At 50.1% G+C, this 27,622-nt stretch overlaps 1 protein-coding gene across 1 annotated transcript; it reads left to right on the forward strand.

Moving 5' to 3' along the window:
- The first annotated feature begins 942 nt into the window (after positions 1–942).
- On the forward strand, positions 943–26,904 carry HELB (DNA helicase B). Its single transcript, XM_054177873.1, has 13 exons — positions 943–1,138; positions 3,657–4,031; positions 5,551–5,777; positions 10,300–11,172; positions 12,339–12,510; positions 13,678–13,819; positions 14,925–15,055; positions 16,065–16,149; positions 19,737–19,796; positions 20,993–21,197; positions 22,189–22,323; positions 23,634–24,089; positions 26,689–26,904. The coding sequence occupies exons 1-13, from the start codon at positions 943–945 to the stop codon at positions 26,764–26,766; spliced, it is 3,135 nt and encodes a 1,044-aa protein (XP_054033848.1). The 3' UTR covers positions 26,767–26,904.
- The last annotated feature ends 718 nt before the right edge of the window (positions 26,905–27,622 follow it).

Consider the following 27,622-nt stretch of genomic DNA (forward strand, 5'->3'; position numbering starts at 1 on the left):
CCTGAGCATTCGCACGGCAGCTGGCAGTTCTCTGCCCCGTGGCGCACATGTGCATTGCCCACACCTCCTGCGATTCACCAGTGAGGTCGCACAGCCTCCCCGAGCCCTTCGCCACCTCCTCCTCGCAGCCTACGCCCGGCCCGGGCCGAGGCGAAGGAAGCGAACCCACATCAGCAGCATAGACAGGATAGAACAGGAGAGGTTCGGAGAGGAGAGGTTCGGAGAGGTTCGATTCAGTTCGGTTCGGTTCATAGAATTAACCAGGAAGGTTTGGTATCATCGAGTCCGACCTAAATGTAGTATCTTGAAAAGGGATTCTTTTGATTTCTATGTAGAGCAATGTAGCGACAATTTTACCTGATGTGTTTGTTCAAGTGGATGAATTATTTGTAAAGGGAAATGTTATTGAAAGTCAAATACACAAACAGAGTAAGTTTTTCAGGATAGAGATTTAAACAAACTGTATAATAAATGCTATTTTTACAATGATGATTGTGAGACTGAGGAGAAAGTCCTTCACAGAGAGTTGTTGGCCACTGGAATGTGCTGCCCGGGGAGGTGGTGGAGTCCCCGTCCCTGGAGGTGTTCAAAAAGGGATTGGAGCCGTGGCGCAGTAGTCATGAGGTGGTGGGTGACGGGTTGGACTGGATGATCTCTGAGGACTTTTCCAACCTTACTGATTGATTCTATGACTGCTGTTTCTTTTGTAGTAACCAGGGAGCTTCACTGATTTGTGGGTTTTATTCTGAACCATTCCTCAGCACTGGTAAAATCTACGTGCTTTGAAGAGGCAGCCCCGCAGCGGGCAGCCGCGCAGCGCGCTCCGGCTCCACTTGCTCCTGGGAGGGGCGGGGCGAGGGCCGTGCGGGGGCGGGGCGGAGGCATCCCGGGGGCGGGGCGGAGGCATCCCGGGGGCGGTCGCGGCCGCGGCGCGCGAGCGGCATGGCGGGGTACGGCCCGCGGCGCGGGGCGGAGGCGGCGGAGGAGCTGTGGGGGGTCCTGCTGCCCCTGCAGCGGACCGAGGACTCGGATTCGGAGGCCGAAGAGGAGGCTGAGGAGGATCCGCACTTTGCGGAAGCTGCGCTGCTGGAGGATTCCGGGACGAAGTTAACGGCCGCGCTGCCGCCTCGCCGAGCTGGTGAGGGGTGGCGGGAGCAGAGCGGAGCAGGGCCGAGCGGCGGGCGAGGGAGCGAGCGAGCAGCCTCCGGTGCCTACGGCCTCCCTTAGAGGCAGGTTTAGGGTCGGAGGAGACGCTGCGTTTTGAAACGAGTGAGCTGCGCTGGGCATCCAGGCCGGCCCCGGGGCCCGGGTCAGCCGCGGCCCGGATGGTAGTGGCGGAGGGGCGCAGACTGCGCTGGCGCCTCGGCGGCTCTCCCGCAGCCTGCGTGTTCCGTCCTGTGCCGCCTGGCAGCCGCCTGGCAGAGGTCGGGCTCCGGTCTTACCTGCGGAGGCGGAATGTTGTAAAAGCAAAGCAAATCGAAACTCTTCCCCGGTTAGTGAATTCATTACGAGGAAAGGGAAAAGGCGTCCAGTTCTGGAGCCCCTGATACGGGAGGGCTCTGGAGGTGCTGGAAGGTGTCCAGGGAAGGGCCGGGAGGATGAGCAGAGGGCTGGAGCTGCTCTGCTATGGGGACAGACTGAGGGAGCTGGACATAATGTTTAGGCCCCAAACTAATGGATTAAAGAAAAGTGTGTTTCATGAGGGAAGGAGGATGGAGAGAGGAGGCAAACCAGATCACACAGAATGTTAAAGAGTTGTATGACAGACTGAGGGAGTTGGGGCTGTGCAGTCTGCAGTCTGAGGAGAGCTCCTTGTGGCCTTCCAGTATCTGAAGGAGGCTACAAGAAAGGTGGGGAGGGACTTTTTAGGGTGTCAGGGAGTGATAGGAATAGGGGGAATGGAACAAAACTAGAAATGGGTAGATTGAGACTGGATGTTAGGAAGAAGTTCTTCCCCATGAGGGTGGTGAGAGACTGGCACAGGTTGCTAGAATGCTAGAATCATTCTGCATGTTGCCCAGGGAGGTGGTGGAAGCCTCAATCCCTGGAAGTTTTTAAGGCCAGGCTGGATGTGGCTCTGGGCTACCTGCTGTAGTGTGAGGTGTCCTTGCCCGTGGCAGGGGGGTTGGAACTGCATGATCCTTGAGGTCCCTTTCAACCCCAAGAGTTCTACAGTTGTATTTTAGTTGCTTATAATTGTGGTGGTTTCAGTTGCAGGAAGTATTTAGCACAGAAATAGATCCGAAGTGAATGCAGGTGCCGTGGTGCAACAGTTCCTGGCAAGACTGGTTAAAACTTGAATTGCAAACTTGTCAGAAGTGGTGGGGTTTGGAGCATGTGCCAGTGTGTTTAGTTGGCTTACTACATATTCATAGCTGAGTTTAATTCTGTCGTTCTGGCACTGAAGAGAAGCAGATTTACTGTTTGCTTCTGAGGCTGGTTTCACTTTCGTTTTTAAATGCTACTAGAAAAACTAAGGTCAGGACGTTTGGGAAAACCCAGCTTTGCTTTTACTCCTGACAAAACTAAGCTTTGAACAAGCAAAACACTTTAGCAAACTGAAATTTTAATGTTTTGGTAGGACCTGAACTTGATGGAGAGGGGCTAGAGGGTGGCCACAAAGATGATCAGGGGGTTGGAGCTATGAGAACAGGCTGAGGGGTTTGGGGGTGTTCAGCCTGGAGAAGAGGAGGCTCTGGGGAGACCTAATAGCAGCCTATCAGTACCTGAAGGGGGCTACAAGAAGGATGGAGAGAGACTGTTTGCAAAGCCCTGCAGTAACAGGACGAGGGGCAATGGCTTCAAGCTAGAGAAGAGCAGATTTACGTTGGATATCAGGAAGAAGCTCTTCACTATGAGGGTGGTGCAACACTGGAACAGGTTGCCCAGGGAGGTGGCCGAGTCACTGTCCCTGGAGGTGTTCAAGAGGGGATTAGATGTGTCACTTGAAACCATGCTTAGTCATGAGGTGTGGGTGACAGGTTGGACTTGTTGGGTGACAGGTTGGATTTGATGATCTCTGAGGTCTTTTCCACCCTTATTGATTCATGATTCTGTGATTCTGTGATTGGGGCCCCTTGCCTGGAGATAGTCAAGGTGAGGCTCGACGAGGCCCTAGGCAACCTGATCTAGTTGGGGATGTCCCTCCTGACCATGGGGAGGTCGGACTGGATGACCTTCGAATAGTATGGAATGGAATGGAATGGAATGGAATGGAATGGAATAGAATAGAATAGAATAGAATAGGACCAGGTTGAAAGAGACCTTCAAGATCATCATGTCCAACCTATCATCCAACACCATCTCATCAACTAAACCATGCAACCAAGCACCCCATCAAGTCTCCTCCTGAACACCTCCAATGATGGTGATTCCACCACCTCCCCAGGCAGCCCATTCCAATGGGCAATCACTCTCTTTGTGTAGAACTTCTTCCTAACCTTCAGCCTAAACCTCCCCTGGCACAGCTTGAGACTGTGTCCTCTTGTTCTGGTGCTGGTTGCCTGGGAGAAGAGACCAACCTCTGCCTGTCTACAACTTCCCTTCAGGTAGTTGTAGAGTTGTAGTTGGTGGTCCCTTCCAGCCTGGACCGTTCTATGCTTCTATGACCATCAATTAACAACCGTTTGTTTTGGTTTTCTTTCCAATTGATTCAGTTGTTATACAAGAAGAGGTCTCCAAGAAGGAGTATCCAGTGGTTGGACGTTTTCCATTAGTTGGCCCTTGGTGGAGAGTCAATGTTAAAGCTAAGAGGATGGGGTCAAAGTACTTTGTGCAAGGCTCCCCCTCGTACTTCCTGCGGACTGACATAGAGGAGAGCAACCGGCACGTCTTCTCGCTCTTTCTTAAGGAGTGTGATGTGCCTGAGGACTTCAAACAAAGGTTTTTTGCTTGGCTGCCTGTGGACTCTGTGCTGAGTTTCAGGAACCTCAAGGAAAAACTGAAACAGTTCCAAGCTTCATGTGTGCAGAGAGGGCAGAAGCACAGGAGCACCAAGGACCACGACATCATCTACTACGTTTCACAGTCACGTAGGTGCATGCTGTGCTGTTGTGATGGCTTTATAAGCTGCTGTGTTCAAGGGGGGATAGGAGCAGGGGGAGTGGAAAAACACTAGAAATGGGTAGGTTGGGACTGGATGTGAGGAAGAAGTTCTTCAGTGTGAGGGTGGTGAGGCACGGGCACAGGTTGCCCAGGGAGGTGGTGGAAGCCTCATCCCTGGAGGTTTTGAAGGCCAGGCTGGATGTGGCTGTGAGCAACCTGCTGCAGTGTGAGGTGTCCCTGGCCATGGCAGGGGGGTTGGAACTGGCTGCTCCTTGAAGTCTCCTCCAACCCTGACAATTCTATGATTTAGCAAATTTGCAGATGACACCAAGCTGGGAGCAGATATTGATCTCTTAGAGGGTAGAAGGGCTCTGCAGAGGGACCTGAACCTACTGGACAGATGGGCAGAGTCCAACAGGATGGCATTCAACAAGTCCAAGTGCCAGGGGCTGCACTTTGGCCGCAATAAACCCATGCAGAGCAGCAGGCTGGGGTTGGAGTGGCTGGAGAGCTGCCAAACAGAGAGGGACCTGGGGGTGCTGATTGACAGCTGCCTAAACATGAGCCAGCAGTGTGCCCAGGTGGCCAAGAAGGCCAATGGCATCCTGGCCTGCATTAGGAATGGTGTGGCCAGCAGGAGCAGGGAGGTCATTGTGCCCCTGTACTCTGCATTGGTTAGGCCACACCTTGAGTCCTGTGTCCAGTTCTGGGCCCCTCAGTTTAAGAAGGACATTGAGAGACTTGAATGTGTCCAGAGAAGGGCAACAAGGCTGGGGAGGGGTCTGGAGCACAGCCCTGTGAGGAGAGGCTGAGGGAGCTGGGGTTGCTTAGCCTGGAGAAGAGGAGGCTCAGGGGAGACCTTCCTGCTCTCTACAACTACCTGAAGGGAGGTTGTAGCCAGGTGGGAGTTGGTCTCTTCTCCCAGGCAAGCAGCACCAGAACAAGAGGACACAGTCTCAAGCTGTGCCAGGGGAGGTTTAGGCTGGAGGTGAGGAGAAAGTTCTTCACAGAGAGAGTTGTTAGCCATTGGAATGTGCTGCCCAGGGAGGTGGAGTCACCATCCCTGGAGGTATTCAAGAGGGGATTGGATGTGGCACTTGGTGCCATGGTCTAGTCATGAGGTCTGTGGTGACAGGTTGGACTTGATGATCTTTGAGGTCTCTTCCAACCTTGGTGATTCTGTGTAATTCTATGAAATCCTCTTGAGTATGCAGTTCAAACCAGGTGTAGAATGCATGTTTTCCAAACCAGCTTCTTTACTTGCAGCTTTTAGGTGGTTTGTTGCCATTACTTTTCTTTCCCTCCAGGCATTTCAGGGAAAACAGCCTTGCAAAGAATGTGAAAGCACAAAGATTAAAGAGAATAAGAAATCGAGAGGAAAACAATGAAATTGGGATGTTTTAGATGCAGGAGAAGCAGAAGGATAAAAGCCAGAGTCAGTTGAAATTGCCCTCACCAGGATCTTTGTGTATTGCTTCTGACTTTCTTGCTTTCTGGGGCATCCAGTTGCAGGAAAGGCAGTTCTGGTAGCTCTGGCTTTTCCAAGGATATTGGAGTTCCTGCCAGTCCTTCTGCCCCGCCACTTCTGCTGTCTGGTGGATATGGTGTCCTGGCAAACAAAGACTGAAGAAGACAATGGTGAGGATGGAGAGGAGGTGCACTTTGAAGGGGAGGTGCTGCCAAAATTGGATGAGATGCTAGAGAACGATCCGTGGAAACTGGGATTCAGCAGGGTAAGTGTGAGGAAGGGTAACACAGTGTGGCATTGCTATGCATTTGAGTGGCATGGGAGTACAGGGGTGTGTCACAGAATCACAGAAGCATTCAGGTTGGGAAAAACCCCTGGGATCATCAAGGCCAACCCAGAACCCTACTCTGCAAGGCTCACCCCTAACCCATAGCCCCAAGCACCACAGCTAAACCACCCTGAAACACAGCCAGGCTTGGGGACTCCACCACCTCCCTGGGCAGCACATTCCAATGCCTGACCACTCTTGCCCTGAAAAAAGCTTTCCTACTGTCCAGTCTAAACCTCCCCAGTGGCAGCTTGAGGCCATTCCCTCTTGTTCTATTCACTAATGACCTGGGAGAGGAGACCAGCACCAACCTCTCCACAACCTCCTTTCAGGTAGCTGTAGAGAGCCAGGAGGTCTCCCCTCAGCCTCCTCTGTTTCACACTAACCATCCCCAGCTCCTTCAGTTGCTCTTCATCAGGTTTATTCTCCAGGCCTTTCCCCAGCTTCCTTGCCCTCCTCTGCCCTGGCTCCAGCACCTCCACATCTCTCTTGGATTGAAGTGCCCAAAACTGGACCCAATACTCATGTGGCCACCCCAGAGCTGAGTCCCAGGGGACAATCACCTCCCTAGTCCTGCATTTCTAATCCCAGCCAGGCTGCCATTGGGTTTCTTGGCCACACTTCTTCCTCATATTCAGCTGCTTGTCCATTAGAACCCCCAGGTCCCTTTCTGCTAGACAGCTGTCCAGTCCCTCTGTAGAACCTCCCTACCCTTGTGCACATCAGCTCTTCCATCTAACTTAGTTATGTTCAGCTTACTAACTGGCCATTTGGAGGAGGTAAGCTTAATTAATGTGGGAGTAGATGGTGTACTGGACTCAGTTTTAGCAAAGGTGGTTTTGGTTTTGTTCTTTTGTTTTTGTTTCAGGTTCATTTCAGAAGATTTTAGAAGTGGTTCTGTTGCAACCATTTGTTTAGTCCATTTTACAAGGAGCAGAAAATTAGGGTCCTTGAAGTAATTGGGCCATCAGTAAGCAAGCTAATTGAAACCCACTCAAGCTTAATGTCCCATCCACTTTTATACCTACAGATGAGATTTTCTGCTCTTAAAACATAAAGCAGTATCTATGCTTCCATAGTGAAGTAGGTGAGTTACTCTATGAGAGGTTTTCTGGTCTAGTGGTTCTCCTTTTTTGCAGTGGGGTTTGCCATTGCTGTTTACCTTCCTGCTTTCCTTTGCTCTGCCTACTGTGCAGCTTTGCTGCTGCACCTCACCTTAGCACTCCTGGACTTCATGTGGGAGCTTTAGCTTAGTAGTACAGAAGTGAGTTCAAGCCTGCAGTGGGCAGTAGTGTCCTCCCTACTGTAGTCATGAGGTCTGTGGTGACAGGTTGGACTCGATGATCTTTGAGGTCTCTTCCAACCTTAGTGACACTGAATACTGAATACTGAACCAAGTGTGGAAGTTACTCCCTCTGCTTCAGCCCCCAAAGGTGTTCTGATTTGTCTTCAAGACCTCCAGTTTCAGAGGATCAACAGTCCAGCCAGCATAGTCCAGTGTCTCACATCCTGTCCTTTAAAAAGCATTTCCTGATGTCTAGCATGGGGACTTGTTGCTCTCTTGTTTCTTCTACCAAGGACCTGCATTCTCACTGCCTTTCTATCTTTGTTAATTGCTGGAAGACTCTCTTTAGGTTTTTTTTCTTTTAAGGCTCAGCAAGTCCAATCCACTTTTCATCTTCTTGGAACATCTCACTCTGTCACTGGTTTGCAGTGGTCACAGAATTGTCAGGGACCTGGAAGGGACCTCAAGGATCATCTACTTCCAAACCCCCTTGCCGTGAGCAGGGACACCTCACACTAGAGCAGGTTGCTCACAGCCACATCCAGTCTGACCTTCAAAACCTCCAGGGATGAGGCTTCCACCACCTCCCTGGGCAACCTGTGCCAGTCTCTCACCACCCTCATGGGGAACAACTTCTTCCTGACATCCAATCTCAATCTCCCCATTTCTAGTTTTGTTCTATTCCCCCCAGTCCTATCCCTCCCGGACAGCTTCAAAAGTCCCTCCCCAGCTTTCTTGTAGCCCCCTTCAGATACTGGAAGGCCACAAGAAGGTGTCCTCAGAGCCTTCTCCTCTCCAGACTGAACAACCCCAATTCTCTCAGCCTGTCCTCATAGGAGAGCAGCTCCAACTCTCTAATGACCCTCATGGGACTTCTCTGGACACGTTCCAGCACCTCCAGATCCTTCCTGTGATAGGGGCTGACACCCTAAAAAGTCTCTCCTCAGCTTTCTTGTAGCCCCCTTCAGACACTGAAGGCCACAAGGAGGTCTCCCCAGAGCCTTCTCTTCTCCAGACAGAGCAGCCCCAACTCCCTCAGTCTGTCCTCATAGGAGAGCAGCTCCTCTGATCATCCTTGTGGCCCTTCTTTGGACATGTTCCAGCACCTCCAGATCCTTCCTGTACTAGAGGCTCCAGAACTGGATGCAATACTCCAGGTGGGGTCTCAGCAGAGTGGAGCAGAGGGGAAGATTCCCTTCCCTTGTACTGCTGGCCACACTTCTCTTGATGCAACCCAGGATCATAGAATCAAAAAGGTTGGAAAAGACCTCAGAGATCATCAAGTCCAACCCATCACCCAACACCTCCTGACTAACTAAACCATGGCTTCAAGTGCCATGTCCAATCCCTATTTGCACACCTCCAGGGATGGTGACTCCACCACCTCCCTGGGCAGCACATTCCCATGGCCAATTACTCTTTTAGGGAAGAACTTTCTCCTCACCTCCAGCCTAAACTTCCCCTGGTGCAGCTTGAGACTGTGTCCTCTTGTTCTGGTGCTGGTTGCCTGGGAGAAGAGACCAACCCCCACCTGGCTACAACCTCCCTTCAGGCAGCTGTAGAGAGCAGTAAGGTCTCCCCTTTGTTGAAACCCTTATATCTTGCAGCAGAGTTTGGGGGTTTTGTGGCCTGCTTGCTCTTTGCTGCTCTGGGCCAAGAGGGGGTGTGTGCTTTGTGTAGCTGTCTTGGGGCCCTTTGTCCCCAAGAGAGGACAAAGAGCTGAATCAAAGGTACAGGGGGGTCCTGTGCTGTTGTTGTGCTCTCTCTCTCTCTCTATATATATATGTATGTATATGTAAATACACTGCACATTTTTATTGCTTTTTATACTGTTCTATTTAGTTTCTTTTGTAAATACAATTCTCTTTTGACTTCCAAGTCCTGAGTGTGGTGAGATTTGCCCTCTGGGGCAGATTTCTGACAAAATAAGTCCCTGGAGGGCTCTAATGAGGAAAAGGACAAGGGGCAGTGGATATAAACTACAGTCTCAAGCTGCTCCAAGGGAGGTTCAGGCTGGGTGTTAGGAAGAAATTCTTCCCAGCCAGAGAGATTGGCCATTGGAATGTGCTGCCCAGGGAGGTGGTGGAGTCACCATCACTGGAGGTGTTTAATAAAAGCCTGAATGAGGCACTTGGTGCCATGGTTTAGTTGATTAGATGGTGTTGGGTGCTAGGTTGGACTTGATGATCTCAAAGGTCTTTTCCAACCTGGCTAATTTTGTATTCTATAAACTCCAGCACAAGAGGTTCCACCTCAACATGAGCAGGAACTTCTTTACAGTAATGGTCACTGAGCACTGGAGCAGGCTGCCCAGAAAGGTTGTGGAGTCTCCTTCTCTGGAGCCTTTCCAGCCCTGTCTGGATGTGTTCCTCTGTGACCTGTGGTAGATTCTATGATCCTGCTCTGGTAGGGGGGTTGGACTGGCTGATCTCAGTTTAGGAAGGAGGTTGACTTGCTGGAATGAGTCCAGAGAAGGGCAACGAAGCTGGGGAGGGGTTTGGAGCACAGCCCTGTGAGGAGAGGCTGAGGGAGCTGGGGTTGCTTAGCCTGGAGAAGAGGAGACTCAGGGGTGACCTTATTACTCTCTACAACTACCTGAAGGGAGGTTGTAGACAGGCAGAGGTTGGTCTCTTCTCCCAGGCAGCCAGCACCAGAACAAGAGGACACAGTCTCAGGCTGTGCCAGGGGAGTTTAGGCTGGAGGTTAGGAAGAAGTTCTATACAGAGAGAGTGATTGCCCATTGGAATGGGCTGCTTGGGGAGGTGGTGGAGTCACCATCATTGGAGGTGTTCAGGAGGAGACTTGATTGGGTGCTTGGTGCCATGGCTTAGTTGTTTAGGTGGTGTTGGATTGGTTGATGGGTTGGACACAATGATCTTGAAGGTCTCTTCCAACCTGGTCTATCCTGTCCTGTCCTATCTTGTCCTGTCCTGTCCTGTCCTGTCCTGTCCTGTCCTGTCCTGTCCTGTCCTATCCTATCCTATCCTATCCTATCCTATCCTATCCTATCCTATCCTATCCTATCCTATCCTATCCTATCCTATCCTATCCTATCTCCAGTGGCCCCTTGCAACCCCTAACATCCTGTGATCCTGTAATCCAAGGCCATAACCAGGAAGCTAACATCTTCTGACGTTAATGTGTGTTTATTTTTGTTCTTTTTTTGGGGTGAAGATTACCTATAGGGAACTGAACCTTTCCTACTGTGAGGCAACCTGGGCAGCCTTCTGCCAGTGTGAGCATCTCCTCTGGAAGATTCCTGCCTTGCAGAAGAATGCATTGATTCTGTATGATCTGCTGAAGAAGCAGTGCAGGGAGTTGGGACACACATACGAAGAGCAGGACGAGTTGGCTCGCTTCGTGGCGAAGCAGATGTCCATCGAGCACGTGTGGCAGGCTCTGGAGTTTCTGAAAGATCAGCACATAGTCATCAGGGAGAAAAAACTGGTGTTTCTGCCTCATCTTTACAGATCTGAGAAAGACATTGCCACCTGCATAGGTGACCTCCTGTCAAGCAGCTCGTGGCAGCTGGATGTCGACGTGAGAAAGGTACTGAACGGGTCTGAGGCCTGGAGAGAAATGGGAGACGACAGAGGGAGCGCTGCCCAGGCTCAGGGAGTGGAACAGCTGAAGGAAAATTGTCAGGGCAATTCTAACTGTGAAAATCACTTCCCTGAAAAGGAATTGGGGCCTGTGTCTGGTACCCAAGGTAAAGCAGAGGTGGACTTGGATCAGCTGACTGCTTTGAAAAAGATTTGTGCTAATCCTGTCACGGTCATTAGTGGCAAAGGAGGCTGTGGGAAGAGTACCATAGTGAGCTGCCTCTTTAGGCACATGAAGCAGATGGAGAAAGAAGTGGAAGCTGCTTCCAAGGACTTTGAAGAAGACCTGGATGCATCTGAGGAATGGAATACCTTTGATCATCTGTCAGAGTCAGAGAATAAGTACACACCAAAAACGTTGAATGTGCTCTTTACTGCACCCACAGGGAGGGCTGCAAGCCTTCTGCGTGAGAAAAGTAAGCTCCCTGCATACACACTGCATCAGGTAAGGAGTCAGGTGTTGCACTGGGTTTTAAACTGTGCTCTGGAAGACCTTTTGGCACTGTCCATCCTTAGTTTTTAAGGGTCAAAAAGAAAGGCAGCTTGTTACTGACCTTTCCTTATATGAAATGTGTAGCTGTTAATGGGAATGCTTAGGTACAGAATACAGAAGTAACCAGGTTGGGAAAGACCTCAGAGATCACTGAGTCCAACCTATCACCCAACACCATCTCATCAACTAAACCATGGCAATGAGTGCCTCATCCAGTCTCTTTTGCTACACTTCAGTGATGGTGACTCCACCACCTCCCTGGGCAGCACATCCCAATGGCCAATCTCTCTTGCTGGGAAGAACTTCTTCCTCACCTCCAGCCTAAACCTCCCCTGGCACAGCTTGAGACTGTGTCCTCTTGTTCTGGTGCTGGGTGCCTGGGAGAAGAGATCAACCCCCACCTGGCTACAGCTTCCTTTCAGGAAGCTGCAGATGGCAACAAGATCTCCCCTGAGCATTCTCTTCTCCAGGCTAAGCAACCCCAGCTCCCTCAGCCTCTCCTCACAGGGCTGTGCTCCAGACCTCTCCCCAGCCTCATTGCCCTTCTCTGGACAAGTTCAAGTGTCTCAGTGTCCTTCCTAAATTGAGGGGCCCAGAACTGGACACAGGACTCAAGGTGTGGCCTAACCAGTGCTGAGCACAGGGGCACAATGACTTCCCTGCTCCTGCTGGCCACACTATTCCTAATGCAGGCCAGGATGCCATTGGCCTTCTTGGCCACCTGGGCACACTGCTGGCATGTATTCAGCTACTGTCCCAAAACCCCCAGGTCCCTTTGTGCCTGGCTGCTCTCCAGCCACTCTGACCCCGGCCTGTAGCACTGCATGGGGTTGTTGTGGCCAAAGTGCAGCACCTGGCACTGGCACTTGTTAAATGCCATAAAGAAGAATGCCAGAAGAGAAGGCATTGCTGTGCTCCTGTGTAAGTGTGGTAATCCCAGATAAAAATGTATCCACCAAGGAGAAAAAGAATCCTCAGCAGTTGAGTCTTTCCAAAGCATTGCAGGTTTAAGTTCAGAATTGCAGGTAACAGCTCTAAAGGCAACATTGGAAGCTGCCAGACTCTGGCTGCCTCTATCAGCAGTTGTTTACAGTTGATGTGTTTTGGTTTGTTTCTAGGTCATCTATAGTTTTAAATCATGGAAGCAAAGTGAGAAATGTCAGCCATGGAAGTTTGCTCATGTGACAGTTCTGGTTGTGGATGAAGGAAGCTTGGTGTCTGTACACATCCTTAGTCTAGTTTTAAAACTCTTGTGTGAGCATTCTCAGCTCGCCAAACTTATTATTCTAGGTAAGTGAAACAGCAAATTCATCATCCTGCAGTCTTTAGTGGTACACAGTACCCAGTGTAAATACCAGAGGTGCCCACTGGGCTCACTGAGTCTCATGAAGAGCTCAGAATCATAGAATCAGTAAGGTTGGAAAAGACCTCAGAGATCACTGAGTCCAACCTATCACCCAACACCTGACTACTAAACCATGGCTCCAAGTGCCACATCCAATCCCTTTTTGACCACCTCCAGTGATGGTGACTCCACCACCTCCCTGGGCAGCACATTCCAATGGCCAATCTCTCTTGCTGGGAAGAACTTTCTCCTCACCTTCAGCCTAAATAGAATAGAAGAGAAGAGGAATAGAATAGGAATAGGAATGGAAGAGAACAGGAATAGAATAGAATAGAACAGGAGTAGAATAGAATAGGAATAGAATAGAACAGGAATTGAATAGAATAGCAATAGAGTAGGAATAGAATAGATTAGGAATAGAATGGGAATAGAATAGAATAGGAGTAGAATAGAATGGGAATAGAATAGAATAGGAGTAGAATAGAATGGGAATAGAATAGAATAGAATAGGAGTAGAATAGAATGGGAGTAGCATAGAACAGGAATAGAATAGAACAGGAATAGAATAGAACAGGAATAGAATAGAATAGGAATAGAATAGAATGGGAATAGAATAGAATAAGAATAGAATAGGAATAAAATAGAATAGGAATGGAATAGAAGAGAATAGGAATAGAATAGGTATAAAATAGAATAGGAATAGAATAGATTGGGAATAGAATAGAATAGAACAGGAGTAGAATAGAATAGAAAGGAATGGAATAGGAATAGAATAGGAGTAGAATAGAATGGGAATAGAATAGAACAGGAATAGAATAGGAATAGAATAGAACAGGAATGGAATAGAATAGAATGGGAATAGAATAGGAGTAGAATAGAATAGGAATAGAATAGAATAGGAATAGGAATAGGGATAGAATAGAATTAACCAGGTTGGAAAAGACCTTTGAGATCTAAACCTCCCCTGGTGCAGCTTGAGACTGTGTCCTCTTGTTCCGGTGCTGGCTGGGAAAGGCTTGAGTATTTATTATTCCAGTGGTTTACTCTCAAGGTATTTTTTAACAGCAGGTCTGTTGCTACGTCTCACAAACACTGGTTTCCCTTTTGTTTAGGTGATACAAGGCAGCTCCCAAGCATAGAGCCAGGAAACATGTTAGCTGATATGTTTGAGGGCCTCAAGTCAAGAGGCTTCTCCGTGGAACTGCGAACGAATCACAGAGCTGAGTCACAGCTGATTGTGGATAATGCAACAAGGTAGGATTTCCTTTCTGTATGCAAGAAGCATCCTTACCAGAGAATCAGAGAATCAATAAGGTTGGAAAAGACCCTGGAGATCATCAAGTCCAACCTATCAACCAACACCTCATGACTGACTAAACCATGGTTGCAAGTGCCCCATCCAGGCTCCTCTTGAACACCTCCAGTGCTGGTGACTCCACCACCTCCCTGGGCAACACATTGCAATGGCCAATCTCTCTTGCTGGGAAGAACTCTCTTTCTTTGACACACTTCTGTATTACAGAATCACACAATGTTAGAGGTTGGAAGGGACCTCCAGAGATCATCCAGTCCAACCCCCCTGCCAAAGCAGCATCACCCAGGGTAGAATGCATCCAGGCAGGTTTTGAAAGTCTCCAGAGAAGGAGACTCCACAATCTCACTGGACAGCCTGTTCCAAGTGCTCCATTATTCCTGTGCAGCACCAAAAAGAGCTTGGCCCCCTCCACTTGACCCCCAGCCCTCAGCTATTGATAGACATTGATCAGATCCCCTCTCAGCCTTCTCTTCTCCAGACTCAACAGCCCCAGGGCTCTCAGCCTCTCTTCACAGGGGAGATGCTCAAGTCCCCTAAGCATCCTCCTGGCTCTCCCTTGGACTCTCTCCAGCAGGTCTCTGTCTCTCTTGAACTGGAGAGCCCAAGATTGAACACAGGATTGCAGGTGTGGTCCCAGCAGGGCAGAGTAGAGGGGGAGAAGAACCTCCCTAGCCCTGCTGGCTGCACTTTACTTAATGCACCCCAGGATCCCATTGGCTCTCTTGGCCCCAAGGGCACATTGCTGTCCCCTGCAGAACTTGCTGTCCAGCAGCACTCCAAGGTCTTTCTCTGTGGAGCTGCTCTGTTCCATGAGAGCTGTGTGGCTAATACCTAAGTATCTCCTGCAGTGCTGAAGGGTTTAGAGAACAAATAACTGTTTCTTTGTAGTGTGAAATTAAGTCAGGCTGAGAAGAAAGAGTTTTTGTTGCATGTAGTGTAGATGGCCAGAATGGTCCACATGATGCTGATGCAGAGGATGAGATGCTGGTATCCTTTAACTGGAAGCTTTGCCCTTTCTCTTCTCCCTCCACTGCTTTGCTCCAGAATCTCTCACCGGATGGTTCCCGAGTTTGACGAAGTGCTGAAGGTTTCTGACTGGAATGAGGGAATGAGAATGCCAAGCCCAGAGAAGAAATTCATCCTGATTGAGTTGCCTGCTGGTGGGGATTGTGACAGTATGTACAGTCACTTTCTGGTCTTGACTTCCCCAATAGAGTAGAGTTAGAGTAGAGTAGAGTTAGAGTAGAGTAGAGTTAGAGTAGAGTTAGAGTAGAGTAGAGTTAGAGTAGAGTAGAGTTAGAGTAGAGTAGAGTTAGAGTAGAGTTAGAGTAGAGTAGAGTTAGAGTAGAGTTAGAGTAGAGTAGAGTTAGAGTAGAATAGAATAGAATAGAATAGAATAGAATAAACCAGGTTGGAAAAGACCTTTGAGATCATTGAGTCCAACCTATCACCCAACACCATCTCATCAACTAAACCATGGCACCAAGCACCCCATCCAGTCTCCTCTTGTAATAGAGGCTCCAGAACTGGACTCAGTGCTCCAGGGGGGGTCTCAGCAGAGTGGAGCAGAGGGGGAGAATCACCTCCCTGGCCTTGCAGGCTCTGCTTCTCTTGCTGCAGCCCAGGATGACAAAGGCATTGAGTAGCCTCTGCTTTATCTCCCATCAAAGATGTTCAAGGGGGATGTGGAAAAATAAACAGGTGTTTGTATTATCATCTCACCTTACTGTAGGAATTTACTCAGCAAACAGAACACTACAAATGGCTTTCTTCTGGGAAATCCAAATGTGTGGGTCTGTGACTTAAAGATGTTCTTTCTTTACCTCTTTCATGTGCTGTATCAAAACCTCATTTTGCATGCAATGTTCTCTGTGCAGCTTTAACACAGAGCAGTGAGAATTTCTCTGCTTCCCTATCACCCTTATCTCTCAGACTATAATAGTGTGGGGTAACCCCACAGTGCTTTCTGGAGGGAGAAGCTTTGTGGGTGTAGATGTGAGGATTTTTGGGGTGGGTGTTCTGTTGTTGGTTTAAGCCAGTGGAAATGTCACTGAAGCAAGGAATAAGCAAAGGCAATTTCATGTGGAATTATGGTTGGTTTGTGCTTGGGTGTTTTGCCCCTCCCCCCTTGTATTCTTTGTTCTGCATGTTTTCATGCCTTTCCTTTTGTGTCTCCTGAAACAGGTCTGCAAACTGCCATCAAGACTTTGCTGAAAAAGGGGCCAGGGCTGGAGGATGCCAAGCAGTCACAGTTCATTGCTTTCAGAAGGTAACAGAGCATGCAGGCAGACACTGAAAAAAATTCCTTGCTAGCAGCTACACTCTAAAAATAGCTGAATGTGTGGAGAGATTAGTGGCAGCACCAGAAAATTGCTAGAGAGAACAACAGGACAGGTGTCTTCTCCTGCAGCTTCTGCTTGCCCCCAGTCTCTCCACAGAGAGTTGCTTTGTTTCTGTCAGCTTAATGTTACTTTTGCACCATGATTTCTGCCCTGGCATTCATCTTCATCTGTATGCTTTATGCTAAACAAAGGGTGGCTTTAACTGCTCAGTTTCTGTAGTAGTATCATGGAATCACAGAACTGTGAGGGTTGGAAGGGACCTCAAGGATCAGCCAGTTCCAACCCCCCTTGCCATGGGCAGGGACACCTCAGACTACAGCAGGTTGCTCAGAGCCACAGTGTGAGAGCCTAAGCTCTGGGGTTTGCTAACAGTGCAGTGCTCCTTAGAAGTGAAAGGTGAGGCCTTGGCTGCATGAAGAACCCTCAAAAGACAGAGAAATGTCTATGTTCAAATGTATTTCTGTGTGGCAGATGTGGATTCCACTGTAGATGATGGGCTATGTATAACCTACTGTCTGTACATGGCTCTGTCACGGGTGGGCACTGAGCAAGTGGAAGGAGCTGCTTGCATTTTGCCCCTGTGACAAGGGCCAGGTTTAGTGATGCAGTCTGACAGGCATCAGTGCTCCTGCTGGGCAGTGGTGAGTGCTGCAGGTTGGGTATTTGTAAGCACAGTGACTTGTTGACTAAGCAGGGGAGTATTGGACTGCAGCACATTTTGGAGAAGCATTGGGAAAGTCAGTGATTACTGAAAATCACAGAATCACTGAGGCTGGATAGACCTTTGAGATCACCAAGCCCAGCCTAGGACCTAATACCACACTGACCAGACCATGGCACTGAGTGCCACATCCAGTCTGGCCTTAAACACCTCCAGGGATGGGGATTCCACCACCTCCCTGGGCAGCCCATCCCAGTCTCTCATTCCCCTTTCCATCAGGAAGTGCTTCCTAACATCCAACCTAACCCTCCCCTGGCACAGCTTCAGGCCATGCCCTCTCCTCTTGTCACAAGCTGCCTGGCACAAGAGCCTGACCCCCACCTGACTGCAACTTCCCTTCAGGGACTTGTAGAGAGTGATAAGGTCCCCCCTGAGCCTCCTCTTCCCCAGGCTGAACACCCCCAGCTCCCTCAGCCTCTCCTCATCACTTTCCCTCCAGTCCCTTCCCCAGGCTGGTTGCTCTCCTCTGGACCTGCTGCAGCACCTCAAGATCTCTCTTGCAGGGAGGGCCCAGAGCTGCACACAGTGCTCCAGCTGAGGCCTCCCCAGTGCCCAGCACAGGGCAGAATTCCATGCCTAGCCCTGCTGGCCACACTCTTCCTGATCCAAGCCAAGATGCCATTGGCCTTCTGTGCACACTGCTGGCTCCTGTTCAGCTGTTGTCCCCCAGCAGTGCCAGGTCGCTCTCTGCCAGGCTGCTCTCCAGCCACTCATGCCCCAGGCTGTAGCTGCATGGGGTCCTTGTGGCCAAAGTGCCCTTGGCCATTTGAACCATCACAGGAGCAAGAATGGTATGGATGGCCTCACTGAAGGGAGAGTCCAGTACTGCCAGTAGTCCATAAACTTAACACTTCTGCACAGAAAGACACTAAAGAGACACTCTTCCACTTCTATTTATGAAGAGCATTTTCAGCAGTTAAAAGCCACCCAAGCACTGGAATGTGCTGCCCAGGGAGGTGGTGGAGTCCCCAAGCCTGGCTGTGTTTCCAGGTGGTTTGGCTGTGGTGCTTGGGGCTGTGGTTCAGGGGTGAGCCTTGTGGAGTAGGGTTCTGGGTTGGCCTTGGTGATCCTGAGGCTCTTTTCCAAGCTGAATGTTTCTGTGGTTATTTACAGGTCACAGTGTGCAGACAAATGTTAGCTAGGTCACCTGTTTGTTGGGAATGCTGAGTAACTCTGAGATCTATTTGATTTCTCCAATCTGCATTCAGACACAGTACTGTTACTAATGACTGCCAGGTGAGGTTCTGCTGCAATTCATTGATAGCTACTTAATCTGCATTTAAATGTTGAAGTAGCAGGAGCATAAAGAATGAAATCAGTTCTCTGACTGGTTTTAATACATCACAGACAGAAAATGTATCCAGGCTTTAGTTTCTGTCTTGGTCTTAAAACCTAACCTGGCTATGCATTGCCAGCATCCTTGCCTTACTTTCTGTGGTTTCAGCATATAGAACAGAACAGAATAGAATAGGACAGAACAGAATAGGACAGAACAGAATAGGACAGAACAGAATAGGAATAGAACAGATTAGGATAGAACAGAATAGAACAGAACAGAATAGACCAGAACAGAATAGGATAGAACAGAACAGAACAGAACAGAATAGGATAGAACAGAATAGGATAGAACAGAATAGAACAGAATAGGAATAGAACAGAATAGGACAGAACAGAATAGGACAGAACAGAATAGGACAGAACAGAATAGGATAGAACAGAATAGGATAGAACAGAATAGGATAGAACAGAATAGGATAGAACAGAATAGGATAGAACAGAATAGAATAGAACAGAATAGAATAGAACAGAACAGAATAGGATAGAACAGAATAGAATAGAACAGAACAGAATAGGATAGAACAGATTAGGGTAGAACAGAATAGGATAGAACAGAATAGGAACAGAACAGAGTAGGATAGGGTAGGGTAGGGTAGGGTAGGATAGGATAGGATAGGATGGGATAGGATAGGATAGGATAGAATAGAATAGAATAGAGTAGAATTGAATTAACCAGGTTGGAAAAGACCTTTGAGATCATTGAGTCCAACCTATCACCCAACACCATCTCATCAACTAAACCATGGCACCAAGCACCCCATCCAGTCTCTTTCTAAACACCTCCAGTGCTGGTGACTCCACCACCTCCCTGGGCAGCACATTCCAATGGCCAATCTCTCTTTCTGAGAAGAACTTCTTCCTCACATCCAGCCTAAACCTCCCCTGGCACAGCTTGAGACTGTGTCCTCTTGTCCTGGTGCTGGCTGCCTGGGAGAAGAGACCAACCCCCACCTGGCTACAACCTCCCTTCAGGGAGTTGTAGACAGCAAGAAGGTCTCCCCTGAGCCTCCTCCTCTCCAGGCTAAGCAACCCCAGCTCCCTCAGCCTCTCCTCACAGGGCTGTGCTCCAGACCCCTCCCCAGCTTTGTTGCCCTTCTCTGGACACCTTCCAGCACCTCAACATCTTTCCTAAACTGAGGAGCCCAGAACTGGACACAGGACTCAAGGTGTGGCCTAACTAGTGCTGAGTCCAGGGCAGAATGACCTCCCTGCTCCTGCTGGCCACACTGTTCCTGATCCAGGCCTGGATGTCAGTATTGAGACCAAAGTGCTACTTCTAAACTCTTAATCAGTGACTGTTTTCAATTGTTGGTGGAAGATCATTGTAGCTAAAATGCCTTTCCCCCCCCACCCCCCACCCTGTTACTTCTAAATCAATATTATTGTGGCAGTGGCTGTAACTGTTGTGTGTTGTACACCATGATCTGATTTGTGTTCTTGTCTTGTATGCTGTAGGCAAGACTGTGATCTAATAAATGAACTTTGTTGCCAGCACTACTCAAATCACGTCACCAGGTAAGCCAATGCTGTGCAGCTTCTCCTTTGGAGAGTCTCATTTTGGGTCCTGAAAGTGCTGCAGCCAGACCAGCAGCCTGACATGGGATTGCAAAGCTTTCAGTGTTTCATCCAGAGCTGATCAGTTGTGTTAGAAATAACTTATGGGATAATCTTTCTGTGATGGGATCTTTGATTTCAGCCTGGGCTACTCTAGTCATGAGGTCTGTGGTGCCAGGTTGGACTTGATGATCTTTGAGGTCTCTTCCAACCTTGGTGATACTGAATACTTTGGATACTGAAATGAAATGTTTGCCTTTCATTCAAGTTGTCACTGTGTGAATCCCAAGACCTGAATAGTTAAAATTGACAGAAAAACAACTTGGGGAAAAACCCCAAACACCTCAGAGGCTTCTAAATATATCACAGGATGTTAGGGGTTGGAAGGGACCTAAACAGATCATCAAGTCCAAGCCCCCCTGCCAGAGCAGGAGCATAGAATCCAGCACAGGCCACACAGGAACACATCCAGACAGGACTGGAAAGGCTCCAGAGAAGGAGACTCCACAACCTCTCTGGGCAGCCTCTTCCAGTGCTCTGTCACCCTCATGTTGAGGTGGAACCTCCTGTGCTGCAGTTTCCATCCATTGCCCCTTGTCCTATCACAGGGTGCAACTGAGCAGAGCCTGTGCCTGCCTTCCTGACCCCCAGCCCTCAGCTATTGATAGACATTGATCAGATCCCTTCTCAGTCTTCTCCTCTCCAGACTAAACAGCCCCAGGTCCCTCATCCTCTCCTCCCCAGGCAGTGCTCCAGTCCTTCATCATCCTTGTAGCCCTCCCTTGGACTCCCTCCAGCAGATCCCTGTGGCTGGGGGAGCCCAGAACTGGATGCAGCATTCCAGGTGGGGCCTCACCAGGGCAGAGCAGAGGGGGAGGAGAAGCTCCCTGGATCTGCTGGCCACCCTCCTCTGCATGCCCCCCAGGATCCCACTGGCCTTTGTGAAATACTGTTGCAGCAACGTTTTGGTGCTGCTACACACAACACTTCCAGACACATCTCTGAAACAGGAGTTTTCTTGAGTGTTCTGAGCATCATTAAGGGTTTTTGTTTTTCATCTGCCCCAAGCATAGAGAGGAGAAAGAGAAGAAACAACTGCAAGTTGTGTTCCCAGAGGGTGCATTTACCACGGCTGCCTTTTCTTTTCTCTGGCCTAGGGACCACAGAAACCGACTTGTGTTTCAAATTGATGACAAGATCTCCTGCATGAGGAATACCTACCTCAGGGACCTCTTGGCAGACTCTAAATTTAAAGGGGATCCTCATCACCAGGAATGCACAAATGGAACCCCCCCCCCGACTGCAGAGCCTGCTGAGGAGGACAGACGACTCTGCAACGGAGATATATTCTTCATAACAGGGGTAAGAGCTTGGCTGTAAGGCCTCTGGGCCCCTCAGGTTAGGAAAGATGTTGAGGTGCTGCAAGGTGTCCAGAGAAGGGCAACAAAGCTGGGGAGGGGTCTGGAGCACAGCCCTGTGAGGAGAGGCTGAGGGAGCTGGGGTTGCTTAGCCTGGAGAAGAGGCTCAGGGGAGACCTTCTTGCTCTCTACAACTCCCTGAAGGGAGGTTGTAGCCAGGTGGGGGTTGGTCTCTTCTCCCAGCACCAGAACAAGAGGACACAGTTTCAGGGTGTGCCAGGGGAAGTTTAGGTTGGATGTTAGGAAGAAGTTTAGGCTGGAGGTGAGGAGAAAGTTCTTCCCAGCAAGAGAGACTGGCCATTGGAATGTGCTGCCCAGGGAGGTGGTGGAGTTACTGTCCCTGGAGGTGTTCAAGAGGGGATTGGATGTGGCACTTGGAGCCATGGTTTAGTTAGTCCTGAGGTGCTGGGTGATAGGTTGGACTTGATGATCTCTGAGGTCTTTTCCAACCTTATTGATCAAGTTCCTTATCCAGCCTGGAGAAGAGGAAGCTCAGGGGAGACCTTATTGTTCTCTACAACTACCTGAAGGGAGGTTGTAGCCAGGTGGGGGTTGGTCTCTTCTCCCAGGCAACCAGCACCAGAACAAGAGGACACAGTCTCAAGCTGTGCCAGGGGAAGTGTAGGTTCGAGGTGAGAAGAAAATTCTTCACAGAGAGAGTTGTTGGCCATTGGAATGTGCTGTGGTGGAGTCACCATCCCTGGAGGCGTCCAAGAGGAGCTGGACTGAATGAGGTTGGAAAACACCTCAAAGATGATCGATTCTATGATTCTAAACTTCCCCTGGCGCAGTTTGAGATGAATGATTTCACTCAGCTGACATTGCAGCTGTTGTAACTCCAGGGAGAGCTAGCATGAGGGCATGGGCAGGTGTATGGACACCAAGCAAAGTGCTGCTGAAGCTTGGTGCTGAGTGTTCCTGTGCTGTTCCTTTAGGATGTAGAAGTCGATAAGCAGCGCTTCCTGACCATCAGCAGCACCTACGGCTCCACCTTCCATGTGAAGTATAAAGCCCTGAAGAAGCTGTGTAACATAAAACATGCATGGGCCAAGACCATTCACACATTTCAGGTAAAAAACACATCAAGAGAGGTTCCCCCCTTCTCCTCTGCCCTAGTGAGGCCCCACCTGGAATATCGTGTCCAGCTCTGGGCTGCCCAGGTCAGGGGACAGGGATCTGCTGGAGAGGGCCCGAGGGAGGGCTGCAAGGATGCTGAAGGGACTGCAGCACTGCCTGGGGAGGAGAGGCTGAGAGCCCTGGGGCTGTTTAGTCTGGAGAGGAGAAGACTGAGAGGGATCTGATCAATGTCTATCAATAGCTGAGGGCTGGGGGTCAGGAAGGAAGGGACAGGGACAGGGACAGGCTCTGCTCACTTGTGCCCTGGGATAGGACAAGGGGCAATGGATGGAAACTCCAGCACAGGAGGTTCCACCTCACGATGAGGAAGAACTTCTTCACAGTGAGGGTGACAGAGCACTGGCACAGGCTGCCCAGAGAGGCTGTGGAGTCTCCTTCTCTGGAGCCTGTCCAGCCCTGTCTGGATGTGTTCCTGTGTGACCTGTGCTGGATTCCCTGCTCCTGCTCTGGTAAGGAGGGGTGGACTGGAAGATTTCCAGAGGTCCCTTCCAGACATCCTCTGAGCCTGTGAAAAAGCTATGAGCTGATAAAACTTTCTTGTGCCTTTATCTTGCTGATGCCCTGTATTTTAATGGGAAAGGGCAAGATGCTTTCTTGAAACTAAAATTCCCTCAATGCAGGCTAGGAAATACCCTTTGTGGCAGTTTAGGCTGGGTGCCTCCTGCTGCTGCCACACAAGATACACCTCTGGTGTCATGAGTGTCCAGCCCAGGGAAGAGCCTATTGCATACCCATAATGTCCTGCTCCCTGTAAATCTATCAGCAAGGCCTCACACTTTCTCTTTCTTCTCTCCCTACTCCCCTGAGAGATGCTTTCCTATCTGGTAATGGTAGGGGAGTATCTCAAGGCTTAATGCCAGGGTAAGAAAGGGGAGGGCAGTCTCAGAGCTGGCCAGTCTTGATAGAGAGGGAAGAAAGAGCCCTGGGGGTTTTGAGTGTACCCTCAGATAGGGAGAAGGGAAATGTTTTGGGAGGCTTTTGGGTGTGCTGTAAGGGGATTCTGTATGCCTTGGGGTTCTTTTGTCACTCATTGCTTTTTCCCATGTAAGCTTTCCCTCACTCCTGCAGCCCATTTGTGTGAGTCTCCTTTTCCTGCCCCGCTGGCAGGCTCTGCCTGGCCTCAAACCGGGACGCTCCTGAAGGCGTCCCCCAGCTGTCTCCAGCTGCTTTGCCCTTGTAAAGCTGTCTCTGGTGACTTCCTGGAGATCTTGGCTTAGTGAGGGCGTTGTTAACTGTGTCCCAGGGTTCGGAGGAGAGCACCGTTGTGTACGTGGTGGGCACCGCCGGGCGGCAGCACTGGCAGCACGTGTACACGGCCGTGACCAGGGGCCGCTGCCGCGTCTACGTCATGGCGGAGCAGCAGCACCTCCGCAGGGCGGTCACCAGCAAGAACCTGCCCAGGAAAACTCGCCTGCAGAGGTTCTTGAGAGAGGCAGTGGCGGAAACCGGCAGCTGGCCCAAACAGCCTTCCACTCCCCTGCCCGGGAGCTGCTGGCAGAGTCTAAAGCTTGAGCCCCAGGCTGTTGCGCTAGCTCAGGCTGCTCCTGACCCAGCTGAACCTCTGACTGGCTTGGCCGAGCAGCAGGAGCTTAGCTCAGCAGCCCTCAATGAAGACAGGCAGAAGGGCCTCTTGCAGAGTCCGTGTAAGAGACAGCAAACACTGCTGGAGAGTTCTGAGGATGCTGTGAACCTGCACTCTGTAAGTATTTCCTTCCTGTAAGTATTTCCCTTTGCACTCTTTCACCAGCCTCAGTCGCCCTAGGGCTACTGTTGGGTACTGGATGATCCTTGAGGTCCCTTCCAACCCTAACAATGCTCTGATTCTCTGAAACAGTCAAGTTTGGCAGGTGTTTTCCTACAGCATTGTCATCTATTGTTTCTGTCCATAGTCTTCAAGACTGTTTTACCCCCACCCCCCCAAAGGACTGCAAAATAAAGACACTCTCCCATGGGATGGGAAAGACTTGGCAGCAGAATGTGCTCTTCACAGCCATATACAGAAAGTACAAAATACCCCAATTCACCTTCAGCCTCAGCCCAGCCCTTTGGCCTGGCCTCACAACAACCTCTTTAACCTTATGAAATAAACCCCTCCCCCACTGAGGCCAAAACTCCAGGTCTCAAATGCCCCCTCCCCCCCATTACCAAGCTGCTCTGCATCCCCCATACCAAACCAACGTGATGCAGCTAAAGTTCAGCTTGGCAGCTCCAGGCCCCAGTTGGCAGCATTGCCAAGGCCAAACCAGGCAGGCCTCAACTGCCCTGCAAGGAGGTAAGAGCCTGAATGTCCTCCTGGGAGCAGAGAGGGAAGGGAAAGAGGCAGAACAAGCAGAAATGCTTGGGCTTAGAGAGATGCAGGACTCCTGGGAATGAAATAACTTCATTTCATTGAATCATAGAGTCATTGAATCATAGAATCAACCAGGTCTACCAGGCCAGAACCTTCCAAAACCTCCCCCCCCAACTCAGCCTCAGCAGGCCCAGGAGCAGACCAAACTGCCCCCCAAAAGGCTTCACTGTGTCCTCCACCTCCACTAGACCAAAATTAGAGTCATAGAATCAGCCAGGTTGGAAAAGACCTCAGAGATCATCAAGTCCAACCTATTACCTAATACCTAACACCTCCTGACAACTAAACCTTGGCCTCAAGTGCCACATCCAATCCCTTTTTGAACACTTCCAGGGACGGTGACTCCACCACCTCCCTGGGCAGCACATTCCAATGGCCAATCTCTCTTGCTGGGAAGAACTTTCTCCTCACCTCCAGCCTAAACTTCCCCTGGCACAGCTTGAGACTGTGTCCTCTTGTTCTGGTGCTGGTTGCCTGGGAGAAGAGACCAACCCCCACCTGGCTACAGCCTCCCTTCAGGTAGCTGTAGAGAGCAAGAAGGTCTCCCCTGAGCCTCCTCTTCTGCAGGCTAAGCAACCCCAGCTCCCTCAGCTGTGCTCCCAACCCCTTCCAGCCTCATTGCCCTTCTCTGGACACATTCAATTCCTGTGTCCCCCACTGGCTGGACTCTCTGGACCTCCAGGAGGTCTCAGCTCTGGGTTGTTGGGTTTTTTCTAAAGCCAGCCAGGACAAGTAATCTGTGACTAACAAATGGGGAAAGCTAAGTTCCAATGTCAATAGCAATAAACTTGCACATCCTGCTTACTCAGGGGAGTGGTCTCTCGGCTACCTTAGCCTCTGTTAGCTTATGCCTCATGTACAGCAGTCAGGTTTTAGCAGCTGACCTGCTGTGAAAGAGTTATATCCATGTATATATGAAATGTGAGGGGCTTGGAGCACAGGACCTATAAGGAGAGGCTGAGGGAGCTGGGGTTGCTTAGCCTGGAGAAGAGGAGGCTCAGGGGAGACCTTCTTGCTCTCTACAACTCCCTGAAGGGAGGTTGTAGCCAAGTGGGGGTTGGTCTCTTCTCCCAGGCAACCAGCACCAGAACAAGAGGCTGTTCCAGGGGAGGTTTAGACTCTAGGTGAGGAGAAAGTTCTTTCCAGCAAGCCAGGTTGGCCATTGGAATGTGCTGCCCAGGGAGGTGGTGGAGTCACCATCCCTGGAGGTGTTTTAGAGACTGGATGAGGCACTTGGTGCCATGGTTTAGTTGATGAGATGGTGTTGGACTTGATGGTCTTGAAGGTCTTTTCCAACCTGGTTAATTCTATTCTCTCTTTTCTCCATCCCTTCTCTCTTCCCTCTTCTCCCTCCTCTCCTCTCCTCCCTTCTCCTCTCCTCTCCTCCCTTCTCCTCTCCTCTCCTCCCTTCTCCTCTCCTCTCCTCCCTTCTCCTCTCCTCTCCTCCCTTCTCCTCTCCTCTCCTCCCTTCTCCTCTCCTCTCCTCTCCTCCCTTCTCCTCTCCTCTCCTCCCTTCTCCTCTCCTCTCCTCCCTTCTCCTCTCCTCTCCTCACTTCTACTCTCCTCTCCTCCCTTCTCCTCTCCTCTCCTCCCTTCTCCTCTCCTCTCCTCCCTTCTCCTCTCCTCTCCTCCCTTCTCCTCTCCTCTCCTCCCTTCTCCTCTCCTCTCCTCCCTTCTCCTCTCCTCTCCTCCCTTCTCCTCTCCTCTCCTCCCTTCTCCTCTCCTCTCCTCCCTTCTCCTCTCCTCTCCTCCCTTCTCCTCTCCTCCCTTCTCCTCTCCTCTCCTCCCTTCTCTTTTCTCAGCTGTTGGAAGTTACTCTCTGTACAAACATGCTGAGCAGGTGCTTTGCTCATTCCATTTAATTTCTGACCTCTGTTGGTGGTGGAAGAGTTGGGGTTTAAGGTATTGCTCTTGGAACTTTGCTAACATGTGTGTTTTGTTTTGACAGGACTCCCCACTTGGCTCTACCAGACTTAAGAATCTAACCTTGGGAAAACCAACTCCCAGGAAGCTTTTCAAAAGCTAACAGACAATTCAGTGGCCTTGCTGTGAACCTTTCTTGAGCCTGGGTTTTGGTCAAGAGCTCTGGAGCAGAGCAGCTGGGTATGCAGCTGGTCCATGCAGGGCAGCTTGTTTTAAAGCAAACCTTTTGTATGTTCTATGAACTGTTTTCAGGAGGAGATGCCTTAGTGTGTCAGGCATCAAAAGATCAGATCATTCCTTTGGAGAAGAATGAACTTGGAGGTCTTGGAGGATCCAGATGTTCCCCTAGGAAAAAAATAGATGGAGGATTTCTGGGTTTAAAGGCTGCAGCCCTCAGCCCTCCCTGGCAAGGTTTATCCATCTCCCAGTGCTCCAGAATGGGTGAAAAGCTGCAGGGGGCTGTGCCAAAACTACAGTCTGCTCTTGAGTCAAAGAGTTGAGAAAGAAAACTTCCTTAGGTAGCAGAATTCTGGGCATGAAGCTTTGATGCTCTGTGGATTTAGATCTTACAAACAGAAACAAGAGACTTGCAATTAGTGGCAGAGCAAATTCCCCCCACTTTGGACTTACCAGCATAGTGTCATAGTATCAGTCAGGGTTGGAAGGGACCACAAGGATCATCTAATTCCAGCCCCCCTGCCATGGGCAGGGACACCTCACACTACAGCAGTCAACACGGGTTGGACTTGGTCTAGATCACTAGATCAGCCTGGCCAGAGCCTCATCCAGCCTGGGCTTAAACACCCCCAGGGACTGGGCCCCAACCACCTCCCTGGACAACCCATTCCAGGGCTTCACCACTCTCATGGGGAAGAACTTCCTCCTCACCTCCAGCCTGAATCTCCCCACCTCCAGCTTCATTCCATTCCCCCCAGTCCTATCACTACCTGAGATCCTGA

This window comes from Dryobates pubescens, chromosome Z (assembly GCF_014839835.1).
Source record: "Dryobates pubescens isolate bDryPub1 chromosome Z, bDryPub1.pri, whole genome shotgun sequence".
NCBI classification, from domain to species: Eukaryota; Metazoa; Chordata; class Aves; order Piciformes; family Picidae; genus Dryobates; species Dryobates pubescens.